Source organism: Suncus etruscus, chromosome 1 (genome assembly GCF_024139225.1).
Source record: "Suncus etruscus isolate mSunEtr1 chromosome 1, mSunEtr1.pri.cur, whole genome shotgun sequence".
NCBI lineage: Eukaryota > Metazoa > Chordata > Mammalia > Eulipotyphla > Soricidae > Suncus > Suncus etruscus.
This window is the reverse complement of record NC_064848.1, coordinates 129,388,980-129,405,277: the sequence shown is the minus strand read 5'-3', so window position 1 is coordinate 129,405,277 and position 16,298 is coordinate 129,388,980. Positions and strand designations below refer to the sequence as shown.

At 33.9% G+C, this 16,298-nt stretch overlaps 1 protein-coding gene and 1 non-coding gene across 2 annotated transcripts in view; one reads left to right on the top strand and one right to left on the bottom strand.

Annotated features, from left to right (window-relative positions):
- Positions 1 to 16,298, top strand: part of TSPAN12 (tetraspanin 12) — an 83,697-nt gene that overhangs the window by 53,585 nt on the left and 13,814 nt on the right. Inside the window, exons 5-7 of the mRNA XM_049771116.1 lie at positions 1,102 to 1,176; positions 5,558 to 5,665; positions 10,149 to 10,292. Coding sequence (XP_049627073.1) covers positions 1,102 to 1,176; positions 5,558 to 5,665; positions 10,149 to 10,292 — 327 coding nt within the window. The remainder of the gene's footprint in view (positions 1 to 1,101; positions 1,177 to 5,557; positions 5,666 to 10,148; positions 10,293 to 16,298) is intronic.
- On the bottom strand, positions 4,853 to 4,992 carry LOC126033006 (small nucleolar RNA SNORA12). Its single transcript, XR_007504169.1, has one exon. It is a non-coding gene; the product is annotated as a small nucleolar RNA SNORA12 (small nucleolar RNA).

The following is a 16,298-nucleotide window of genomic DNA, read 5'->3' as shown; positions in this document are numbered from 1 at the left end:
CTTTCATTTTTAAATATAATGTTTTGATTTATATTCAATTTTTGGATACATATTTGTTTGTATATCTTATCAAAATTGATGTGTTTTTAAAGATTTTAAGTGCATTCTGCATAATAAAATCTTACTATATATATATATATATATACACACATACATATACTTTCTTTGCTTGTGTTTTGGTTTGGGGTCACACTCAGCAATACTTAGGGCTTACTTCTGGCTCCTCACTCAGGAATCACTCTGGTAGAATAGTGGAAACCATATATGGTACTGGGAACCAATACAGGTAGACTACATGCTAGATAAGTAACCTACCTGTAATCTTATTACTAAGGCACCCCTACTCTGGTATTTTAAAGTAATGATCAGTAATGATATTTTTATTGCTCTAAATCATGGTTTTTTGTGAAGAGCAGATGACAGGGAAGAATTTTCAAATGCTATTTACAGCATTACTTGATATTCAGCTAATTGAGCTCAGAAATTCAATATAATGTCAAACAATAATGCCATGTTCAGGCCCAGACATTCTAGTAGCCTCCAGGGTCACATATGGTATTTCAGGTCACACCTGGAGCATGCAGTGTCAGGATTGAACTCAGGACCTTGTGAGCACAAAATATGAGCTTTTCATCCCTGAGCTATTTTTCCAATCACTGTGTTTTGCTTCTCTAAGAATGAATTCTTCATTCTCAAGAGGCTCCTTTTCCTAAAGAAATGAATTCAAATATGCTTATAGGCAGAGCATTGAATAAGTTGACTCTTCCTCCACTCTGCAGGAAATTAGGACTATTTTCTCAAATAACTTGATTATGTTATATCAAACTCCATTTGTTAGCATGCAAATTCAATTTAAGAAAAGTACTGGCATTTATAAAAGACATGCCCCAGGAGATAACTAATCTGTAATGGTCCATTCAGGTAAGCAGTATAGGCTAGGTGCAAATGTCTCCAAATATAATGGATTTTTATCCATCTTTTCTCAAGGGCACTTTATCAATGCATCTTTATATAAACAATGCTCAATAATTACTTCATCATGTATGGTCATAGTATACTTTGTTTATATCCTCACAGCATTAATTTTCTGTTCTTCTGCAGTACTTTGGAAGTCTACTTGTCATTTTCTGTGTTGAACTGGCTTGTGGTGTTTGGACATATGAGCAGGAAATTATGGTGAGTTCAAAATGGAAAATAACATTGAATCCAGCCTTTTAAATAAAGGGGTAACTCTGGCACATCTTATTAATTTGAATACTTATGCTATATGGGAACAATGAGTTCTTGTAAAACTTCTGAAATATAACAGTATTTTCTGTCTAATGCATAGTTCCTGAACATAGGGTATAATTTTTCATTCGGTATAATATTTTTTCTGACATTAGATTAACAGATTGCATCAATAAACTAGATAAAATAAACTAACAATGGTATATATCCTAAAATTATTTCATCAGATTCTTGGTGTATAGTAAGATATATTTTCAGCTGAGACAGCTTTGAGAAAGCCTGAAAATCCTCATGAAAGCATTATAAAATGATGTCTAAAGCTGCACCACCAAAGAGTAGCAAGTATATTCTTTTTTTCAGAAACTGACCATCTTCCACGTACAAGTTGCTGTGTTTATCTTGGTCTAGAAGCTCATAGACTCAGACATGGTTTTATGAAAACATCTTTTATTTCATTTTAGTAACCAAAACCCACTGGAGTTCTGTTAGAATTTAACAATGTTTAAATAATCAGGATAAGTATTTCTTAGTCTTAAGATTTTACCAGCTGTGTTTCTATTACTATTCGCCTTTCACTTTTGCTTGTACTTATATTTGATCATTTATTTCATGTTTTCTCTCTTTATTGGTGACAATTAGTGCCCATAGGGTTGAGTACTTATGTGATTGCTAGGCCAGATTTTTTCCATGGATGGCACAATAGAGTAATTTGGTTTCAGTCAGATGATATTTTTTAAGTTATATCCTTATCTAAGGCATGTAGTCCTTGTCTAAGGCAAAAGTCACCCAGGGTGAGTCTTTCAAATGTACACTTTAGGGCTCTAGGCCAGCTCTGTTAAATCAGAATGGAAGGGAAGACAGAAATGGGCAAGGAACTGGACCTTGGCATGTGACCAGTAACCCCAAGTGAGTCTTCAACAGTTTAAAATGTAAGAGCTCAAAATTTGTTTCAGAGAGGAGTTTTAAGATTTGTCTAATGACAGTGAAGTCATTGCTGCTACCAATTTAGTTATTAAAGTTTCTGTGCTGAATTTGCTCCTATACTGTGACAGTATTGAATACTAAGTGGCAATTATCATGAGTGGGTACTCTGAATGCTCCAGTTTACATGGAAACAATGCTAACACAATACCACACATCTGTACATTTCTTCACATTTCTCCTGCTTCTAATGGATGATAACTCTGTAAGGAGAGGCAATTTATGAGTATATTTTCCTCTATTAAGAATTGAAAAGTCAGGACAGGTTCTACCTGTTTAATATAAAGCACAGAACTTTCTTCAAGTGGAGATCTTCATTAAAATGGGAATTTGCTTGCTGTCTTTGAGATGGATTTTTTTTACTCTGGAACTATAATGTTTGTATATTTAGTAAAGTAAATGAGCAGATGGTTTAAGGGACTCAGGGTCTGTGTTTGAAAAATCATCTTTAAATTGTCTGAATCATGCTTGCTTGATTTTCTTCAGCTTTCTCAGTTCTTAAATCAGTTATTTGTGGTGACTGAAAGTTTTTAGACATGAGTTTACTTTTTGTGGTGTGTGTGTGTGTGTGTGTGTGTGTGTGTGTGTGTGTGTGTGTGTGTGTGTGTCTGTGACTTTAAAAAGCTTTGTATTGGGACTGGAGTGATAGCAAGCGGTAGGGCATTTATACCTTGCAGGTAGCTGACCTGGGACAGACCTGGCTTTAATTCCCAGAATCCCATATGGTCCCCTGAGCCTGTCAGGAGCGATTTCTGAGTGCAGAGTCAGGAGTAACCCCTGAGCACCACCGGATGTGTCCCCTCCAAAAAAAAAAAAAACAACTTTGTATTAGGTTTATTGCTCATACCATGGTTTTATATATCTCACAAGTTATTAGTTAATTTAAATGGCTTAAAAATATTGCTCTAGGACTGGAGAGATAGTTCAGTGGATAGGACACTAGCCTAGCACACACCCACAATCCAAGTTCCATCCTGGATCCCTCAGATACTACTTAGGGGTGTTCCTGGATGCAGAGCCTGGGGAAAGACCTGAGTAGCTTTGGATGTGACCCCTAAATAATAAATAAAGGGAGATGTTTTGATACTGGATAATTCTAAGATGCTTGAGGAATCAGAGGAAAATTTCTGCTTGCTTAGATATTTTCCTCTCTGTTAAGGGACAATCTTCAGGTATTCTCAGTATCCCAAGGCGAACACTGCCATTTTTAGGAGAGGACAGGCATCACTGCTTGTTTAAATCTCCATTAAGTCACCAGGAAAAAGTGAAATGTGGAAAACAGTCATTTATAAAAAGTGTGTCAGACTTTTTTTATTGCTCTTTCACTAATAGCAGTGTGAATGAAAACTGTCATTAAGGTTTACTAGCTGCCAAATTTGCAGAAATTGGGCTTTGCATTGAATGGGCTTTATATTCTTAACTGTTCCATACAAGATGCCAATAAATGTGTGTTTTACTTTATGGCCACAACTCTGTATTTTATTCCAGAAAGTCAATTATTTCCTCTGTTTCTTGCCATGTTTAATCTCAGATAAATTGTGGTCATAAGTAGAAACATTGTCAGGGTATTTTGGGAACTAAATACAAGACTTTTAATAAGAAGATGAAGAGATTTGACATTAATTTCTCCATTTATCTATCGTTTGTAACATGATCCTTCTCTTCTTTGATTACTTTCTTTAAAATGGTTCGGTCAGTAATATTCTTTCAGATTATACATTTTGAAGAATATATTTTATTTCCATTTATCTTACATGCAAAGAAAATGAAATTTTAATAATTTGTATTAAGTAGCTAGATCTTTATTTAGTTCTCTGAACCTAGTTGAAAACATATGAACATAAAGTAAATGAATCTGCAAATTATTTGGATTTGAATTGCAAATTATTTGAATCTGCAAATTATTTGAGCAAGAGTACTATATTTTGTGCATTTCTAGTATAAAAATTAAAAAGAAAACTTATGACTAGGAATGTTTTGTTACATTTACTGACATTGTTATTTAAGAAATAAGATACTAAATAATAGTGACCTTGAGTTTCATTGAACTTCTATTATGTGCCTTTTCTCTTCTATTTTCTGTATTGATATTTGTTTTGTGCAAAATATAAAAGCTGTTTGACTAATGTTGGCCTAAGTATACTATTCTGTATATTAGATGTAAGATATTTATCCAGTTTCCAAAGAGTGATTTGAACAGTATACATGTAAAGACACTGGAACTTGAATGCCTGTATTTCTCAGGTGGCATCATAGATAAGACAGGTAGATAAACTGACTAGATTTTTGTCCAGCTATTGTGTGGTTCACCTAAAGCTCTAAAATAATCAAACAATATTAAGGGACACCATATCAGGCAACTTATAGTCAGAGCACAAAGAACATTAAATTGAGAACTACTCTCTGTAGAATTCTTATATGCCTAAAAAAATGATTTTAAGTTACTTTTTAATTATTTTCTCTTTACTTAGTGCTGTAAGATGCAATCACTTCAGAAAATTAAGAAATAAAATCAAAAGATTTTTTTTTCTTCAAATCCATCACGGGGGTGGAGAAGCACCCCTCAGCATAGATTCTCCTCAGGCCAGACAGGCTTAGGGCAGCCTGTCCATAAGGACTTAAACTTATGAGATATCCTAGGCTTTGTGGGAGCCAAACTGGACATGGGAAAGGCTAGAGAACATGTTCTGTCTTCTAGCCTTGCCAGCTCCTATATAATATATGTGGCAGAGTCAGGCCCATTTGAAAACTTAACAAATGTGCCATGAAGAAATCAAAAGATATTTGTCTTAGGTGATAGTTATCTAGAGGAGGTTTTAGGGTCTATCTATAAAACAGTTTACTTTTTGTGTGGTTTCTTTGTGTTTGATATTAGTTTTAAATTATTTTACTTTTTTTTGTTTTGTTTTGTTTTGGGCCACATCCGGCAGCACTCAAGGGTTACTCCTGGCTCTGTGCTCAGATATCACTCCTGGTAGGGTTGGGGGACAACCATATGGGATGTCTGGAATCAAACCCAGGTCTGTCCTAGGTTGGCTGTGTACAAGGCAAATGCCCTACCGCTGTGCTCTCTCTCTGGCCCTGATTTTACATTGTTGTCTTTAATATGAATTATTGCCTCTTTTGATTAAAAAAAAACTACAAATACAAATTGCTTAACATTTAGTGGAACTAAATTTATAATGTATATAAATATAAGTTTAAAATAATAATATTTGCCTATTATATGCGTCAAGTATGTATTATTCTAGGAATGGTTATGTTTGTGACTATGCTAAGTGTATGCGAGTCTAAAAGTGTTTATTTGTGTGTTGTTGATTTTTGATTTTTTGCTTTTTCTTGCTAGGTTCCAGTACAGTGGTCAGACATGATCACATTGAAAGCCAGAATGACAAATTATGGTGTACCTAGATATCGGTGGCTGACTCATGCTTGGAATTATTTTCAGAGAGAGGTAAGTACTATAACATCTGAGGTAGAGGATATTGGCACACTTTCAAGTCAAATGTTCCCAACATCATCTCAGCAAAAAAGTTAAAACTCTCATTCACTTGCCTTTGATTTAATTATTTATTGGAGGTTAAATAACCCCATGTCCTGCTTTTCTTCCATCTCCTTTTTCTACCTTATGCTTCAAATATATTTTTAAAAAATTGCTAAACTACTATGAAGTTTTCTTTTAAATAAGTTACTTGATAAATATTTTAGTTTTATGTGAATGATTTTATGCTTTTAGAGCTATTTTATTTCTTTATTTTATTTTTTGAGGGGAAGATTCCCAAGGAGTACTTAGAAGTCCTGAGACTTCTATTAGTGATTTTTCAGTCTCCTCCATAATAGTCCCAAGGACTCTCCAGACTACATCAGAGGTGCTCAGGGGCCTTTAGGGATGATCAATTGATGATTTGGTAACCCACTAGTGCACTCACTATCTTCCTATAACATCTTTGGATTATACTATCTGTATTTTAAATATTTAAACATTTTAATAGCTGATTCTTTTTTGAGTATTAGGATTCAATACAACATTAAAAATATAAGCTTTCTAGTCAGAAAGACCTTGGTTCAATTTCTGCTTTTGCTAACTATTCTCTGACCTTTTATAATTTAACTTTCTTAAGCCTTAGTATTTACACCTATAAGCTAGAGATAATGAAAGCAAAGTGCTTGCCATCTTGGGTTGTTGAAAAGTTTAAATGAATCTCTTTAGTTATAGTTATTAATATTCAGGTAAAAAGGAGGACCCTTTTATCTTTGCTTACCTAACTTGCACAAAACACTGCACCTTAGTTTCCCAAAAGGAGATTTTATTTATTTATTATTAATTATGTTTTGGGACCACACCCAACTGCACTCAGAGATTACTCCTGACTCTGTGCTCATATATCACTCCTGGTAGGCTGGGAAACCATACGGGTTGCTGGGAATCAAACCTGGGTTTGTCCTGGATCGGCCGAATTCAAGACAAACATCCTACCTCTGTGCTCTCTCTCTGGCCCCCAAAGGAGATTTTATTGACATACTTTAAAATATGCTGTTTTGAGGTTGATCATTAATTCTTCAAATCATCTGCTCTTTCATGCAGTTTTCTTGTAAATAGAATGGCATTCCCAGTTAAATAAGCTTCTAGGTTTCCTGAATTTTATTTAGAATTAAACCAGGAGACACTGGTTTACTTACTTCAAAGACTGATTTTCAGCTTTGTCTTCACTTACTTTTTTTGGTTATAGGCAGACTCAAGTCCAGGTTCTTTTTTTTTTTTTTTTTTTTTTATAATTGTTGAGAAGTAAAAAAAAAATTATCACTGTAACACAGATTTCCTGTTTATTTAAATGTTTCCTGATGTTTTTTATTTATTGTTCATTTGTACTAAAAACAACATGAAGGGCAATTAGGACAAGTATTCAGGAACTTACTGTAAGCTGTGTACAGCTTCTGAACTAGGTAAAGCTAGGATAACTCTTTATGTTTTGGAATTAGTGATCTAGAGTGTGATCATTGATAATGTAGTTTTCAAAGCAAAATGAGTTGAGAGAAGCTATTCAAAAAACCCAGGGAGTTTACTCTTATATAGAGAGTGTACTTAGACCTAAAGTAACAACACACATATATTAGATTGGGTTTTTGTTTTGTTTTGTTTTGTTTGGGGGCCAAACCTGGCAGTGCTCACGGCTTCCTCCAGGCTCTGCACTTAAGGATCAGTCCTAGCACTCTCCAGGGACCATCTGGTATACTAAGGAACAAATGCTTGTTGGCTGAATGCAAGGCAAACATTCACAAGAGTTTTTTGTAGCCCTGGTTTGCTATGCTCGCAATTGCAGCCACAACAAAGAAATGCTGTTTTGTGGTTCTGAAGGCTGGATGTTGAAGGGAAGGTTGAAAAGTTAGTTTTTCCTGAACTTTTACAAGAACCTCTTCTCCTTGGGTCTTCTAAAATTTCCCTCTATAGGTATCTGCTTATGTTTTCTCTTATAGTGGACATCTGACGTAGGAGACTAGGGTCTGCTCTCATGTCTGTATCTTAACTGTTAAAAGACTTGAACATTTCCAGATATGCTCCATTACCTGGGTGCTTCAACATGATTTCAGAGTAGGGATAAGGGTTACCATTTTGCACATAATTCCATGCTTCTAAAGTAAATTTTGGAGCTAAAAGCAGCCTTAGGTGCTCCTGTTTTCCCGACTCCTTACTCTGCTCTGATCTGCACATTATCTGAATTTGGTGAACTGTCACTTTGGTCTCACTTGTTTCACTTAGTGACATTTGTCTAAAAAATATTTTAAATTTCTGGACCTTGACGGCATACCTCTAAATGAAGTAAATCAGTCAACTGCTGTGTGGTTTTTACTAATCTGTGGAATCTAACGGAAAAAAAGCCTCCAACAGATGTCCATGCAACATGGGCATGAAGAGGTACAAAAAACTCAAAGTTATATGAAAATGATAAATCAAAGGGATATTCTGGGATGGCACTTGATAATGCCCTATTACATATTTGAAAGCTACTTAAAAAAAGTGGATCTTAAAAATTCTCAACACAAGTAAAAACATTTACAATTCTATAATTGTTATAATGATAGTCTACCATTATCTTTATCTATTATTATTTTGTAGATGATAAGTATCAATATTAAATCATTACATTGTTTACCTCAAACTAACCTGTTCTATGCCAACTATAGTTCAGTAAAGAAAAAAAATTGTACAATTTTTCAGTGAAAAAGTTTCCTGACTTTTTATGAAAGACTATTTGAAAATGGTAATTAGAATCCAGACTTACAATATATTGGGTTCAAGAAATTCTGTTTCTTTATAGATAGAGAAGTGGTGGTACTTTCTAGTTCTGGCACAATGTTAACAAGGGTGGTACTGATTCAGCATGATGCTTAAGAAGACAGGAAATGTCCATAAAAATGTGGACCACACTTAATTATATTACTGCATTTATTTACATGAATGTTCAACATGCTTAATCTATTATGAAAATTATTTGTGGAGTCTTTCCTATTCTAACAATATCAAATACAGAAGCTGTTCTATTATAAGGGTTTCTGTGTTCCCCAAACTGTCTCACTATCACCTATGTAGAAAAACACATATGAAGACAAATAGATTTTCTCAAAGTGCAAAGATGTGAGCACACTGATTAGAAATGAGATATTTTATAATTTTTAGAAAGTAAGTCTTTAGACTGCCTATTTTTTTAAATGAATATTTAATTACTTTTGAAAACATGTCAGATTCAATTTGACTTAATTTTTATACTAATGATACATTCATAGCTTTTAGAATAGGTTTATAAAAAGAAAAGACAAGAATGAGATTATTTACTCTTTGGGGAAATTTTAGTATTACAGTGTTCAGTCACCATTTATGACTTGAGATCCTCTTTGATTGTTAAAGAGTATATGTTTAAATAATTGAAAAGATGAAGTCAAATTTCATATCTTTATTTTTTATTTTGCATGAGTTCAGAATTCTGCAGCTTGATTTGAGTTGAATTCTGAAATGGTGGATATGGCATTTTCTACTGCAGTGTTAATGCTGAGCACAGATTGATAAGTGGTGCTACATAAATGCAGACAGTCACTCTTGCAAAGTTTCTCTCAGTGACTGCTGACAGTCTGACCCCTTGTCTTTCATTATATGGAAGAATAACTCCCTTACCCAAGGGCAGAAAATTATTCGCTATAGTTAATTATTATAAAACTAATCTACATATAACCTTAAGCACTATCTCTAAACCTTGACCAGAGAATATTTTTGCTAATTTTTGGTCAGCTGGGTTCATAAAAATAAAAGACAGTATATATTATATTATACATATAATATATATAATTCAGCTTTATTCAAGCTAATGCTTTATTATTTCTTATGTTTGTTATGCTAGAATATGTTAATTTATTTCGATAATCTTATTTGGTTGAATAAAAATTTCTTGACTAAGCCTATGTTTATATATTATTTTGCAAATTTTACTCATGAATTCATTCAAGGATAGTAATCTTTGTGAAAGGTCAATATGCAAAGAAATATTTCTTTTAAAATAATTTTTCTGTACTGATTACAAAAATATTAATTTAACCTTTAAATGATTAACCTGACATAAATAGATTGCTCAATAACTCTCTTATAGTGAAAGGTTCTATTTCAGCTCTTTGTTTTGCAAGTGTAGATGTTAGCTCAATTTTATATGATCCTGTGCATTTGGAGATGCTTATATATTTCATGTTTTATTGACATGGTTGTTCAGAATTGTTCCTTCATGGAGTCCTTTACTACATTTTTGTCAGCAAGTTAGAATGTACACATAACAGTAGGTGATGACGTAGGGAATTTATTTTGAGGACATAAACAAGAAATCTGACATTTAATCTCTTGTATGTTAAGAAAATGTTGGTGTAGTTTCTGACTCTGACCAGTCACTGTTTTGTAGTTTAAGTGCTGTGGAGTAGTGTACTTTACAGACTGGCTGGAAATGACAGAGATGGACTGGCCTCCAGATTCCTGCTGTGTAAGGGAATTCCCAGGATGTTCCAAACAGGCCCACCAGGAAGACCTCAGTGATCTTTATCAAGAGGTAAGGTATTGTCATATCACTATGGATTCAAGTTTGTTTTCTTTTCCTTTCTTTCCTTTTCTTTTCCTTCTTATCTCTTTCTCTATTTTTATTTTACTTTCCCCTTTTCTCTTTTTCCTTTATAGCAGTGCCAGATATTGAGCTCAGGGCTTGCTTATTCAAGCATTCTGCTGCTGAGCCACACAACCAACCTGGTCCCTGGCCACATGTTTTTTATAATGATTTTTAAATAAAGAACTGGTAACAAATCAATGAAATTTCTTTCCTTTCTAAAATATAAAGTTCTCCCCTGCCAATATTTAGAGAAACAGGATAAAGTTAACCATCTGTAGACTAATCATATTCTAACATAGGAAATTAGAAAAGACTAGTTTTTTCAGAACTAACTATATTTCACTTTTTTTTTCTAGAAACAAGTTCTATTTCCACTTCCTGGGTGTTCCTTGACAATATATATTTGCAGATTGTGTAGCTAACTTGACATTCAAGAACAGTGACTTTGAAATTCCAAACACAATATGTATTTTAGGGATTTTAAATCACTAAACCATGGGTATGGGGAAAAATACACTCTCCAGATTAAAGGTTATTATCTACTTTCAGTTCCCCCTGCTGGCTAATGATTAGTGAGTGATTTTTAGTTCTTGCTGATTTATAGAGTTCAGTATTTGCCGGAATTATAGTCAGTTGTCATCTACCCACTAAAAATGCATATTTGTGTTTACTGAGATTACTTTTCAGAATGATTAGTATTTTTTGTTCATCATTTCATGTTCCTTTATCATGTTGGCTTTCAAGCATTGTTAGTATAAAGTATATTATTTTAAAATTGAAATCAGCTGCATGAGGCTACTTAAATTTAAAGCATTTAAAATAAATTAAGAAAACTTTCAATTGTTCACATGTTTTTCTTTTATCATGAATCTTATCTGTCTTTAGTATTTGACTATGAGGAAGAAGAGAACAAATGCTATTGTAAATTGAACAAGGAATGATTGGTTTCAGTGGGGTTGATTGCCACATTATGATTATGCTACAGTTTTTTTTTTCTCTGTGAAAGTTAAATATTGGTAGATATTATAATAGAAATGGACAAACAACAGCAAAAGTTCTGATTCTTCATAAAGTAGAAAACAGTGCTTTATATTTATCAGATAAAAATATTTACAGACATAATTGTGCATTCAAATTTATTATAACAATGCCAGGGTGAGTTTTTGTGCTTGTTTGTTTCTGTCCTTGTTTTTAGTATCTAGGATCAAACCCAAAATTTCATGGGACATGCTCCTCCTGCTGGGTCTTCCTTGATCCAAAAATATTACTAGTTTTTCCATATATATAAGGCATACGATTTCAGTATTGAGATATAAGTATAGTCTTAAATTGAACATGCCATTTTTTTCCTTTTAAACATGTCATCTTTCTAAGTGTAGTCTTAGTCTGTTTGATAGTTTTTAGAAGTTGCAAATCATGAGATTTGATGGCCTACAATGCTGTAGTGAAATAATGTTTACCTTCTATAGTGATTAAAACTAATGATAAAATGAGTAGCAATATTGATAATGAAAAAGATAGACTGTAAATCATTTACTAGGTCTTCTAAAAATTTAAATATGGACAAGTCATTTCAATTTTACTTTATTTGATTGAAAAGTGCACAAAGAAATTACAAGCTATTCTTATAAAATGCAATTCAGTTTTTTTTGAGTTTATCTTAGATTAATTCCACCCTCAGTATTAGTAATGAGATGCTCTAATTTCATAATGTCTGCAATTGCTATGCCATGAATTTTTATAGAAAGTAGTTATATATCACGCTTGTGGAAATTGATGGCTGAAATGACTTTTAAAAGAGTTATTTTCCTCAAAAGAATTTCAGTGAAGAGCTGAAATTTTTATTTACAATTGTAAGATTTTCTCTGAAGAGAAAGCAGAGTTTGAGGAGTCTGAGTGTTTTTGTGTTTTACAATAATAGATGCTAATACTGGTAATGATGTAACATGCTATATGAATAAATGTATTATGAAAGTGGATCATTTAGTGACCTTGTAGAACAAGTACAAATAAATCCGTTTTTAAAAATATAAATTAGACTTATTTCTACTTTGCCTAAAAAGAAAAGTTTTCCAAATGACTGTGTATCCAGCTATCAGCCATAAGGAAAATGAGTGTCTAGATTTTGGAACAAATGAGGTATAGTTGTAGTTATTTGGGTTGATTATGCTGAAGCAGCACACAATAAGGGGAGAGATTTTAGATGTCTTCAAATATTTCAGAGTTCATCATTCAAACAGGAACTAGACTTACTCATTGTTACTCCGAGGGGCAGAAGTTACAGGAAGGAAATTTTGAATCAATAGAAGGAAGACCTTGCTCATCAAAATCCGTCCAATTGTGAAACAGGTTTTCTTGTTAAATAGTGAATGCCTCATCACTAAAAATATTAAAGTCAAGGTCAGAGAACTGTATCTTTAGTGGGTAGAATAGGTTTTTAAATTAAGAGTGAATCTGGACTAGATGAACTTCAAGGTCCTTTTTATCTTTCATATTCTGTATGCTCAGAGATAAGAACTGGCTTTCTTCCTGCAATCTTTCTTCAGTATTCTGAAATCAAGGAAATAAATCATTTTCAACCATCTGGTGACCTGCCTGGTCCCTGACCCAATAATATTTTGTGACACATTTTAAAACTTGTGAAAAATGACAGAGCAGAAATGTAGCAACACTTGCACATTTGAAAAACATTTCCCTCAGAGGTGTTTTTGGGTTTGGCACACAGCTTCTAAAATATTTGTAATATACTAACAGTTTTCTTACATTAGGGCTTATTTATAATCACAGACAAAAATATCTCTACCAATAGGTTGATACTATTAGAAACATTCAACATGTTTGAAGAGTACCTAGTGTGGTCTAGGTACTGTTGTGAAGTGCTGAGGATAGAGATAGTATTGAAGAAAAAAACTCTTTCTCCTTATATAACTTAAATTCTATTTTGGGATATTGGCATATCCAGGGTGAAAAGCAACAAAAAGTATTTAGGTGGTGGTTAGCACTTTGAAGATTATGAATAGAATGATTTACTTAAGCTTAACTTTATTTGGAAGGAAGCTACTAAAATAGGATTGTTAGGAATAGACTTCAGAGGTATCATTTGAACTGAGAACGCTAGATGAGAGGGATCCAACCTTGCAGAGATCTGATGAAAGATATTTTGGTTCTAAGGAACTGGTTATGCAAAGCATCCCCATCCACCAGCCCCAGGAAGCTGTGGCAATTAAGTTGTAGACAGTTGTAGACAGATTGTTCCTTTTAATCAGACTAAGTACTCATGACTAAGTACTTGGCCTCTGAGTTTAAGTTGGCTGAAGATGGGATTAGGTGCATCCTTATCCCACCTTTTGAGTTTTTCATCCAATCAATTACTAGTAAAAGTCAAAAACAAAAACAAAAACAAAAACAAATAGTCTTTGTAGAGCCTATATTTTTTATTTTTATTTATTTATTTATTTTTTGCTGCTACTAGAGATCCAACCTAGGGTATTACACAAGCAAGGCAAGTACTTTATCACTGAGCTACATTTCCAGCTATAGTCTTTGTAGAGTTGGGATTCCCTATCTCTTGTTTATGGATTTGTGTTCTTGAGGGAACACTTAAAGGAAAGGCTTATTACAGAGGTTGTTTTTGATATTATATTGGTCCATGGTTTTTATCAACATTATTGGACTTCCAGACCTAAAGGTCCATACCCACAGAGTAAACTAGGATTGCTTGCTACATCGGATGGAAGATGAAGCATAAACATCTTCTTAAATGGACTGAAATGATAATTTCCACTCCTGTATATCAATTCAAGAAAGATAGGTGAACTGATTTTTTTTTTGTTTTTTGGGCCACACCCATTTGATGCTCAGGTGTTACTCCTGGCTAAGTGCTCAGAATTTGCCCCTGGCTTGGAGGGACCATATGGGACGCCTGGGGATCGAACCACGGTCCTTGGCTAGCACTTGCAAGGCTTACCTTAACTCTAGTGCCACCTCACCGGCCCCAAACTGATTTCTAAGTAACAGAAAATATTTCGGAAGACGTGTAATAGATTTGTGTAAATAGAAACATTGTGTGCATGTGGAGATGATAAGACATGACCTGGTGAGTTGGACTTTCAGGACAAGAATCTTGGTGATGATAAAATGAGTATAGAAAGATCTCTCTTGCTCACGTAATATAAAATGCATTTATAGGGATGTATCTCAAGTTTACGTTGGGAGCTGTTCTTGGTAAACCAAGTGGATTGGGTTACTTGAGTATTTTATTATCATAGTTGTGTCTTGCATTCTCTGTGAGAGTAGAAGAATTACTGTTAGATTGGGGGTCTTCTGCTACCCATTTTCTTTGTTATCTGCTATTCTTGGCAAGTGACATTTGATTTGATATATATATTCATATATATACACACACATATATAATACTCAATACTGCATTGTCCTTCAAGCAACATAACACAAGTAGCATGTGGCCTCAAAACCATATTAATAATAACAATATTATTATCATTTGAAAGATGAGTCAATGGTGTATATCTGATTGTGTTGACTAGTAGATATTATTTTAATTCATAATTTTTCTACATGATTATAAATTCATATATATCTTTTTCAGCACTTATGAGCCATAAGGACTTAAGATCCATAACATGACAGCATGCTTAGGTAAAAAGGACTTGGTAGGCAAGAGGTGTAGCCCTTTAACAAGTTATAGGGTTATAGTTATGGACATAACAGTTTTCTTTCTGGTGAGCTTGGATAGAAGGTATTTAATGTTATTTAAAATTATTATTCAAAAGATAAGAGTTGATGCAAGAAATACAGGTAGATTGAGAGAACTAGAGAACTCATGTTTCTCATTAAAACAGTTTGTCTATTTAGTTACAGGAAAGTTGTTTTGTATTTTTTTTTTCGGTTTTTGGGTCATACCCAGCAGTGGTTACTCCTGGCTCTAAGCTCAGAAATCGCTCCTGGCAGGCTCGGGGGACCATATAAGATGCCAAGATTCAAACCACCTCCTGCGTGCAAGGCAAATGCCCTACCTCCATGTTATCTCCAGCCCCACAAGAAAGTTTTTGTAGAAAAAAGAGAGCATGAAAATGCATATTTTAGAAGCAAGGGTTAAAGACTGATGGGTTCCAGGGTAATCAATAAATTCACTCCTAGACTGATCTCTGAAGCACATTTTGGAACTGACTTTAAATATTTTAAATTAAGACTTCACTTTATGATATTTAGGGAAAAAATAAGGGGAATATTTTCAGCTCTACACATTTTCTTTTTTTTTTTTCTTATTTTCTTTTGGTTTTGGGGCCACACCTGGTGATGTTCTGGGGTTATTCCTGGCTATGTGCTCAGAAATTGCTCCTGGCATGGGGGACCATATGGGATGCTGGGGGATGGAACCTTGTCCATCCTAAGCTAGTGCGTACAAGGTAGACGCTTTACGCCCTGCACCACCGCTCCAGCCTCAACTCTTTTCATTTTCAACCATCCTTGTCTAGTGAGGTTTCTGGTTTCTAATAATAAATAAATTGAATAAATAAAATTTTAATTCTAAATAAATTCAAATAAATTGCCACCTAAAGTAATCCAAATTAAGAGGATTAATCATTCCACTCTTACCAGATAAAATATGTCATGTTCTTTGCAGATAGCAGTTGTCATGAGCTCTAAAAGTGCTTTTTGAGCAAAAAGGCCTTGGTGCAAACCCAGATCTGGAAATAATACAGTACAGCTGGAGCCCAGGTATGAGGAAGGTCATGTTGAAAGAGCTGGCTGGGGCAGGCAAAAATCTATGACTTTCCCTCTGACTCATGCAAACATTTGATTCAGAAGTATGTGAGATGATGCCAGGAAAAAGGCAAGCATGTTCACACACTTTAGGCAATATTATGAAATGAAGGCTAGAACAGAGAAGTAGCAGGATTCTGTTTTATTAATAATGAAACTACATGCTTA